At 37.1% G+C, this 10,528-nt stretch overlaps 1 protein-coding gene across 5 annotated transcripts in view; it reads left to right on the top strand.

The window, feature by feature from the left end:
- Positions 1–2,920: 2,920 nt before the first annotated feature.
- LOC127874646 (cytochrome P450 4F6-like) overlaps positions 2,921–10,528 on the top strand; it is a 12,700-nt gene continuing 5,092 nt past the window's right edge. Inside the window, exons 1-8 of one of the 5 annotated variants that reach the window (XM_052419117.1) lie at positions 2,921–3,087; positions 4,474–4,870; positions 5,201–5,345; positions 5,647–5,691; positions 7,315–7,442; positions 8,872–8,987; positions 9,234–9,347; positions 10,207–10,342. In XM_052419117.1, coding sequence (XP_052275077.1) covers positions 4,706–4,870; positions 5,201–5,345; positions 5,647–5,691; positions 7,315–7,442; positions 8,872–8,987; positions 9,234–9,347; positions 10,207–10,342 — 849 coding nt within the window. In that variant the 5' untranslated portion in view covers positions 2,921–3,087; positions 4,474–4,705. Of the gene's footprint in view, positions 3,212–4,430; positions 4,871–5,200; positions 5,346–5,646; positions 5,692–7,314; positions 7,443–8,871; positions 8,988–9,233; positions 9,348–10,206; positions 10,343–10,528 lie in introns of all 5 variants that reach the window. The other 4 variants (XM_052419115.1, XM_052419120.1, XM_052419119.1 and 1 more) reach the window with 4 other exon arrangements.

Raw genomic sequence — 10,528 nt, 5'->3', positions numbered from 1 at the left:
ATCTGCTGACTAACAGAAAATGTACATTCTACTATGAAAAATGGTTGAGCACTCTGGTTTGGGAAAGCTATTATTCTAAGAATTACGTATACTGACATGTGATTCTTTCTTTATGTTTAAAACTGAGGCAAACATTTCTGTATCCTCTAAGCTCACCTGAGCACAACATACTCATGATTAGTTTTTGTGATCCCCTTTCGTCTGTCATATGTCATCTGTAGTCAACATTTACCTTGTTAACACTCTAGAGGCCACATTTATTTTCCAATCTTCATGAAACTTGGTCAGCACATGTGTCCCAATGAAATCTTCGACTAGTTCAAAGATGGTTCTGGTTGGTTGAAAAACATGTTTTCATCATATAGCTATAGTAAAACTTGAATTTTTCCTGACATGGCTTTAGTAAAACCTTGTTAACACTCTAGAAGTTACATTTATAGTCCAATCTGAATAAATAGTGGTCAGAACATTTTTTCTTATGTTATCTTTGATGAGTTTGACAATGATAGCGACTAAGGGCCCATGGTCTTCTTGATAAAAGTACTCAAAAAGTACTGATTGTTAACTATTATTTTGTTATGTATCACATTGCAAAAATAAGAAAGGTGCAAACATTACATGGCCCTTTATGTGTCCATGGAAATTCCACATTGTAATGGCATAACAACTTTTGTTCATCTATTCAAGCCATACTTATCAATCCCATCACAAAGTGTACATGAATAATGTGCTCACATTTTACACATAGGCCGTGCTCTCTGAAAATGGGGTTTAATGCATGTGCTTAAAGTGTCGTCCCAGATAAGCCTGTGCAGTCAGCACAAGCTAATCAGGGACACGTGAGTACAAACAATTCACCATGTCAAATCTAAAAAAAGCTTGAGAACAATCAAGAAGCCACATTTATTACTCTACCTTTTTGAAATTGGTCAAAATATTTATCTTTTCAATATCGGCCTTGTTTAATGTGGTTCCTAATAACTAGTTCAGCAGATCAAATATTAGGCAAAAAAACGTGTAACAACTCTAGAGGCATTTTTGTCTCAATTTTGACAAACTTTGTCATAATGTTTCTCTTTACATTTTTTAGACAAGTTTGAATTAGGTCACAAGTGTCCAAAAATGGGACATCTGGTTAGATCTTAGAAAAAGCATATTGTTACTCTAGAGGCCACTTGTATAACTCAATCTTGATGGTACTGGGTAAGAACGTTTTTATTTATAATACATTGTATATAGGCCAAGTCCAAATCTGGGTTAGGTGCGTCCAAAAACTAGGTCACTGGATCAAATCTGTTTTTTAAAATGTTACCACTTTAGAGGCCAAATTTATGACGCAGTCTTGATTTAACCTGGTTAGAATGTTTAATTTGACAATAGGAAGACCATGTTTGAATTGGGTTTAACTTGGGTAAAAAACACAAGAAAAAGTCCTCAACAATTGGTGTCCTTGAACTCGGGTAAGCGCTTCAGGTCCATCATACCCCTCTTGTTAAAGTTTCTATTTAGGTACATAATTTTAATTAGCGGCTGTGGCCACAATACGATTGTTTGGAATTTGCGTGAAACAATTATGCCATTGTATGGATTATTGACATTTACACAATGAGAAATTTCTATGAGAATGCGATGAAGCTGTTGTTGGTGTGCTGAACACAGAATGAGGACCACTTGAGACTCTGGGTGTGTATATCTTATTATGAACAACATCCATGCTGTGCGGTGCTCTCCAAAATTGTGAATAGACTTTTTAAAATGCCAGTCAGGATGGTACAGAATTAACCCATTTATGCCTAGCGCCTAGAAAAAAGGCCTTGGCAAACAGCGTAGACTCAGATGAGACGCCACATCATGCGGTGTCTCATCTGGGTCTGCGCTGTTTGCTTAAAGGAATTTCTGTAAGAAATATTCTAAATATGGAAATAAATATACTAGACATCCCTCATTTTCAAAATAAATTGATCCAATTTAGAAGGATGGGAGAGTCCACTAGGCAGAAATGAGTTAAATGCCACAGTCAGGATGGTACAAAATTATGTGTGTTCAGTGCTTTGATGTTATAGTATAGCATACATTAAAGTGTTACTATCTTAACTTATTTGGATGCCCATGCTTCTATTTTTAGCCCCACATTCTCAATAATGACACATTTAGTTCGGGACACATGAAAGTAACACTTGTTATCATTATTCACCAATGTGATGTTAAATTCTAGATTTTAATGCTGGGCGTTTTGAATACAAGGGCTCTACATTATAATTAAGTTTTTTATCTTCTCTTAGTGACACATTACATAACGTTAAAGATTTAATTCAAGCTTAGTTTAGTTTATATTTAAACTAAGTGGGATAGTTGCTATCTGCTGATATATGTAAGATCATCTCTCACAACTGTTGCCTTCCCATTGACCTGACACAGGGCTTCATCGTATCACAGTCCAGCGTATCAGACAACCTTATCAGGTGCGTTGTCGCAAATGGCAGAGATCACGTAGAATTAAGATTCTCTAGACACTTATCTGCGTTACATTATCATGCATGTACATAATGATAGTTATTCATCTGCATTCAAAACAGCTTTCAGTGCATAGAGATAAATTTTTGTAAAACAGCGGTGTAATTCACACCACTGCTGCAAATACATTGACCAAATCCAATGCGAATACCTGTATAGTCTGAACACGTATCGAGCTATTTTTTAATATATTATATATGTTAATCATACTATGGTCCACCTTTACCCATCTGTTCAATGAACAACTCCCAATGTTTTTTTCTTGCGAAACAACAATTTCCGGTAGTTGTGGGTTTCGCTTTTGCAGAAAAACCGCAGTGCACATCAGGTAGCCACGATAACCAATTTGGAAACAATTGAATATCCTTGGCCTTATACAGTTTTGACAATCTTGTGAAGGCTAAATATCAGTATATACTCATAATCATGAATAGTATGTTTAATTTTATATTGTAATACCAGTGCGAAGATATATAGAGCAATGTGCATAAAAAATGTTATCGGAGTAATTACGGAAGAAAACGCGTAATGTACATATACTCTTAACGCTTAACCCAACAACTGATTTAAGTGGTAAGAGTTTTGTATTTGTTAACTGTTAGTTTGTGTCTGTCTATGTAGAGTATCATGTGGAGTACGGCGGAATAAGTGGTTTTACTTTCGTTTTTGTAGGGCCTAAACTTGGACATAGCATAAGGTTTGAGATTAACAGTTGACTAGGGTTAAACGCCCAATTGGGGCAAAAAGGTAACATGCCCCTTCTAATTTTAGTGTCACATGGTTCCTTTTTGCACCAAGGGGGCGAAAATTGATGCTCGTTATGAGAAAACTGTGCTAAGTACATCTGCTTAAAATGTCGTCCAAAATTCGCCTTTGTAGCCCAGCTAATCAGTGACGCCACTTTCCGTCTGTATGGAATTAATCGTTGATAGAAAGTCTCTTCTAAACGAAAACCCGTCGAAGAGGAAAATTTTGTCATTGATTAGCCTGTGCGAACTGAGCAGGCTTCTCTGGAACAACACTTTACGCACATGCATTAAGCCCCTTTCTTACCAGAGCGAGGCTCTATAATTTATGAAGAGTTTTGACACGTGTACCATTTTCTCACTGTACAATGCGTATTGAAATACTGAGCTGTATTGTTTCTGCATGAACGTATATCTTCATTGAACAGAGAATTTGCTGAGTACAATGTTGTTATAAGAATAATCAGTGTTCGCGTTTTCCAAAATTTTGCCTACAAAATTGTAGCATCACAAATGTTTTGGTTGAAACCCAAAATTCGGATCTAATATAGACATCTGTTTGTGAGTTTCGAGTCATTACTCAATATAAATTATGTCATCAAATGCATGTCAATAGCAACTCTGAAAAAAATAACTTTTGTACAATAAAGGACATTTTTGTAGTAAAAAACAACAACAACTGAAAACAAATTACTTACTCAACTTAACAATGGCTTACACAACTCTAAAGACATGAATGTGATCTTATTAAATGAAATCATTGACATGTTTCCATTTCTATTTCTTTCACAGAAAGGCTTCACATTTAATGCAAGGTTATAATTTGTAAAGATTGTTTTCGCTGCATTCTGGCTTCAATGGACGCAACGGGTACTAAGTGATATTTTACGTCCTCAAGCAAATTAACTGCATTATCACATACATTTACGACATAACGCGAACAATGGCATGATACTTCACATATTGATACTTATGACGTTGAGCCTGTAATGATTTAAACTGCTATGTCTAATACCGTACTTAGACTTATATCCATTATTTCAATTTGAAGTAGCCGGAATATAGTGGGCCCTCCGTTATTTCTTTAAACCAGTAATTCTGCAGGCTCTTGCAGTTTAAGCGGAATTTGCATAATCAAATCCGTGTTGCATGAAATCATATATTTTTCAGACAGTTAATATTCAACAGATTAAAAAGTTGATACGTATTTCAGTTACGAATTTATGTTATTTTACGGAACTAAGATGTTAAACTCATTACTCCGGAATTAATTTGCAAAAACTGGATTATATCCGCAATTGTGTTGGACATATCCGGATGATAACAACTTGGGAAACACTGAAAGTTCAGATTTCAATCATTCAGTCTGGAATCTCGCTAATTAGTCAATTACACTTCGGATCAAGAATCAGGACTATCTAGCACTTCCGGCCCGCTTGTAAACCATGAGTGTGGTCGGCACCCTGATCTACCAGTACCTGCCCCTTGTGGTGGCGTTCTTCATCCTCCAAAAGATTGTCGCGGTGTTCAAGAGACGCTGGGAGCTGCAGTGGACCTTCAAAAAGTTTCCGGGACCCCGGCCCCACTTCTTGTGGGGAAACATGAAGGAGGTATGAGGATGCGTGTGATATGCTTGGTTTGCATGCCTTCATTTTAATGTCTTCATCAATGGTGATGACAATCAAGCAACAATAAATGCGGTTTACAGACCTTAAAATAAACATTTGATACATTTCCATAATACAAATAACGAAATAACTGCATGCATTTAGACGTGACTGATTAATTAAGTTTTCCTCATTGTCATTTGACAAAAATGCGTTTACTTGTATTTTGCAATCTAATTAATATAATTTTGGGTTTCTAAACAATTAATGCACATTCACATCCTAATATTTACAAATCACACACAAATCTCCATATTTTTCTATAATCGTCAGCTGACGGGCGACTACGCGGGTCTAGTCCGGATGGCGGACCTCGCCCATCTGTATAGTGGTGCCTATCCCGCCTGGACTGGGCCCGCAGACGCGCAGCTGGTCGCTGTGAAATCGGAAACAGCGCGCGTGGTGCTAGCTGGAGCAGGTATTTCTATTTCGCAATAGTTATAATGTTCCGTTGTTTCATGATCATTATCATCATCAACATAATCGTCATCATCATGGTAATAATTATTATCAATATAACAACCATCATCGTATCCCCGGCATCGTCATCGTAGAAGCATCGTCATCATCATAACCGTGGAAACCATCATTATTTCTTAAATACTGTTGCTCATTTTCTAAATGTAATACTGTGTTATGTATATCAAAATACAACCTATGACGCGGAAAGACGTAAAACATCGAACGACATGTCAATGATACGGTTCAATATATTTCAGATCCAAAAGACGAATTTTCATACGCTCTTATGCGGCCCTGGATTGGTAAGCAAATATTGGATCTTTTCCGTCAATTTGAGTCACAAATGTTTCTTGGGACAGCATAGAGTCGCCACTTGACCTTCCGTTCGTCCGATTTCTCATGTTACTGACGATTTAATCTAAAATGAAATTCACTATTGATTTTATTCATCACATTTTTTCCGCCCTTCCGTCCGTCCATTCGTCCGTCGGTATTTTTGTTTCCGTGCGAGATCCTAAAAAATAATTTCCCGAAGTGAACGCAGCTGTATATGAGCCATACCTTCCCTTTCAGGACATTCGTTTTGATGACTTCTCGTCGACCATTTGTCATTTTTTAGTATTGATATATGTTGTATTTAAATATCTATTTTCCCACCAATAACAAAAGAACAAATGTATTGAATTTAAACTGTTGTTTAGGTATAGCATCCATTATAATTGGGCATGAAGATATTAATCGGAGTTATTTCCTTGTAATTTGATCCTCGTTCTGGGAAAACTGGACTTAAAGCATGTGCGTAAAGTGTAAAGGATAATCTGGGAGATTTGTCTTGAAGCGATAGTTAACAAAAACGCGGATAGTGTCGTACCTGATAAGCATGTGGGCAATGAACAGTCTTCTATCGGGCGACACTATTCGCACGTGCATTAAGCCCTGTTTTCTCAGAACTCTACTCATTTGTCATATTTGCATGGCCATACAATATATTTTGCCAATGGTTGGAGTGATTTGTCGATACCATACCATACATGTTTCTGAGATAAGCTGTTCAGTAACGTTCACGATGCAGTTGAGTTGTTAAATGGCTAGACAAATGGCACATGCATGTACCAGACCGGTTGTCCAAATGTCCATGTCATACAATGTCATTCCGCAAGATTTAGCGATTGTTTCTGTTATTTTATAACTGTTTCGAGATAAACTCTTTAATCAAAATTGAACATTATCCATATCCTTAGTCTCTGTTAAAGGGAGCTTTTCACGGTTTGATAAATTGACAAAATTGAAAAAAGTTGTTTCAGATTCGCAAATTTTCGTTTTAGTTATGGTATTTGTGAGGAAACAGTATTACTGAACATTTACCATAGTCCAATATAGCCATTATATGTATCTTTTGACGATTCGAAAACCTAAAAATTATAAAGCGTTGCAACGCGAAACGATTAAATAATTTTGAGAGTTCTGTTGTCGTTTAAATTTACGAAACTACGAAGATTGCTTATATAATGTATAAAATATTTTTACTGTGTACACCTGGCGGAATAGCCGAGAAGGGTAATGCGTTTTTACTTCTGACTAACTCCAGGACTCTGGGGGTCACTGGTTCGAGCCCTGGTACCGGCTACTTGTTTTTCCTTTTTTTAATTTTATTCTTGATTTTTTACTGGAGGGTTTAAGATCCAATGTTTACATTTATCAATATAAAGCATTTAATGACAGACTTCAAAATATGCCAAAATCTGTGAAAAGGCCACTTTAAGGTCAGGACACATTAAGACGTCAAATAGCATCGAGGAGCATCATTCGGCTATACCGGTATTCTTGGTTTGCTTTGCTGCAAGACGAGTGATTGATATACATATGTATTTGTATCCGAAACGCCTTTCCAAATATATGCAAGACCGGTCGTTTTCTGTTGCTAGGTGACGGCCTACTTCTGAGCTCAGGCAAGAAATGGGACCGTACGCGCCGTCTGCTCACTCCCGCCTTCCACGTGGACATCCTGAAGAACTACGTCTCCACGTTTGGCACGTGCTCCCGCGTGCTGGTGGTACGTGTGTATGATAATCTTTTGTGATAACGTAGTAAATCATTTATAATTATTAACAACGTGATTTGTTATCGATTCGTCTTTTATTGAAATGATAGGGAAAATTAAACTTCACAAACATAATGAGTGAAACCACTCTTACCAACCGCAAGTATTTCATTAAAGGCATCGAACAGTTACCGGACAACATATCGCCGCGTTCTGGGAAAACTGGGCTAAACGCATGGGCGTAAGGTGTCGTCAAAGATTAGCCTGTGCCGTTCGCACAGGCTAATCAGGGACGACACTTTCCGCCTAACCTGGATTTTCGTAGAAGATTCTTCCTATAAAACAAACATTCCATAATAGCAGCTTGTGTCGTGCCTGGTAAGCATATGTGGACTGCACAGGATAATCTAGGACGACACTTAACGCACATGCATTAAGCAAAGTTTTCCCAGAATGCGGCATCACAAAACACACTCGAGTAAATAGATACCTAAAGAATAAATGCAACATCAATACATCAGAAAAATACTCCATACCATAAACTTGACTTTACATGTATTTATTTTCGGTGTGTTTTTATATCAGTTACGGAAAATGGCGATGCGTGCTATATTATGACTTTTCTCCAATAAGAAAAGAACGAAATTGTGTTCCATGCCAGAAATCTCAACAAAAAGCAAAAACATATTTTCCACAGGTATTCCAGAAATTATTGTAGAAAAAAGTAATCGACTAAAATAAAAATCGGTTCCTAAGAATACATGTGTGCTTGTATGCATGTAAGTAACTGACGTTTGTTAAATTCACTTAATAAAGCATTAATAATTTGCAACTTTTTTCTATCTAACTTCGCTCTCAGCATTTATAAAAACAACACAGAAAAATAGATTTATCGTAATTACCTGAGCAGTTATCAGTCTCTGGAGATTTAATAAATTGTTTCATAATCATAGCAAAGGTGATTATATACGAGCCGCGCTCTGTGAAAAGGGGGTTTAATGCATATGCGTAAAGTGTCGTCCCCGATTAGTCCACGCAGGCTTATCAGGTAGGACACATTCCACCTAAACTTGATTTTTGCTAAGAACATACTTTTTTGAAACGAAACATATCATAAAAGCGGAAAGTCGTCCCTGATTAGCCTGTGCGGACTGCACAGGCTAATCTGGGACGACACTTAACGCACATCCATTAAACCTCTTTTTCACAGAGCTTGGCCCAATTACCTTTTCAGTAATCCCTGGCTAAGATTATTTAAAGTACACATGGGTATCTGCTTGAAATAACATAACGCGTATAAATATATCGTAGTTATCTTTATAATGGTTGCAAAAAAATCCGTGTTGGAATTTTACCACACATACATTATTAACTATTATTTTGAACAAAAAATCTTACGAAGTTTGTGCTAAAGTGAATGATGATCTGATTGCTGTTTTAGGAAAAATGGAGAAAGTCGACAAAAGCGGAGGAAATCTTTCACCATATCTCCCTCCTAACACTGGATAGTATGATGCAGTGTCTGTTTGGTTTCCATAGCAATTGCCAGAACGAAAAGTAGGCTGCTTCAATAGTGCAATATAATAGTCATAAAAATTATGACAGGCGACAGCATTGTCAAAGTGTTTGGAAATACATTATATTTGTTGTTAAGTCTGACAAAACTCATTCAAATATATGTTGCAATTATGTATGTGCTTTGGTTCGATTTGTCAATTAAGTTACACAAGGTGTCATATTTGTATTGAAGTATTTGTGACAACCTTTCTAGTGGATGTTTACGACGTTGTTGGGTCATTGCAGGACACGCCACCCGTATATCCAAGGAGTATATGAAGTCTCGGACCTGATCGTGAAGCGGATTTTTAACCCCCTCCATCACTTCAACTTCATCTACTTCTACCTCTCCAGTAACGGGTGAGCCAACCAACCACATCTCTCCATCACTTAAACTTAATCTACCTCTACCTATCCAGTAATTGCACGGTCCATCTGTAACCCTCAATATGGCTCCAGAAGTATCTAATTATACATGTATATTGTTTTAATTGCGCTAGAATTTTATCTACTTTTTTCTTCTGAGTAATGACTGTCAATCCAGTGCTCATGAATTTTAATCCTAGACTGGCTACTAAGTTACGTTGGAATGGTCTTTGAGTTATCGCCCCTCTTTCTCTGCTTATATATCGCTCTGGGGAAACTGGGATAAGTACATGTGCGTTAAGTGTCGTCCCTGATTATGTTAATAAGGAACGACACTTTTCGCCTAATGTGGATTTTCGCTAAGTAGATACATTCTTTAAACATTCTTTAAACAGAAAATACAATAAAGCGGAAAGTATTTGCCTGTGCGGACTGAACAAGCTTGTCTGGGACGACACTTTATGAACATGCATAAAGCTCAGTTTTCTGAGAACCTGGCTCAATTAAATTCGGACAGTTGTAATTCACTGCTACAAATTCATCCTATTACATGTAAACCATTATTATTGAAAAATAACAAAACATGCGCAGGAACAGTGTGACTATTCTGACTGAGCCGATTGATTTGCATGAAATGCTGTTTGAAAATACAAAAACAAACACCATTCCTTCTTGGTATCATTTTGCCACTCAAGTCCGGCGATTAATAAAAATACCAGGATAAAGCATCCCATGGTAAGTATTTAACTTGCTCACAAATGTTATTGTATGCGGTCAGCGATCGATACAAATAAAATGATTTTCTAAATCATATTTGACGACACTGTACATGTATTTCGCTATTGCCTCACAGCCGGAAGTTCCAGTCTGCGTGTGACGCCATTCACCAGCACTCGGAACGCATCATCCGAGAGCGCCGACAGCTCATGAGCACGGAAAAACCGGGAGATAGGAATATTGACTTTCTTGACATACTACTGACTGCCAAGGTGAGAGGCATTGTATTCTAGTAACTAAACAAGCAGTCATCATTGTATACTAGTAACTAAACAAGCAGTCATCATTGTATACTAGTAACTAAACAAGAAGTCATCATTTTATACTAGTAACTAAACAAGCAGTCATCATTTTACGGTAACCGTTGTCCTTATAGTTGAAGTTGTCATGTTGATATC

Source organism: Dreissena polymorpha, chromosome 3 (assembly GCF_020536995.1).
Source record: "Dreissena polymorpha isolate Duluth1 chromosome 3, UMN_Dpol_1.0, whole genome shotgun sequence".
NCBI classification, from domain to species: domain Eukaryota; kingdom Metazoa; phylum Mollusca; class Bivalvia; order Myida; family Dreissenidae; genus Dreissena; species Dreissena polymorpha.
The sequence above is the reverse complement of the archived record's forward strand: the minus strand, read 5'-3'. Positions and strand labels throughout refer to the sequence as shown.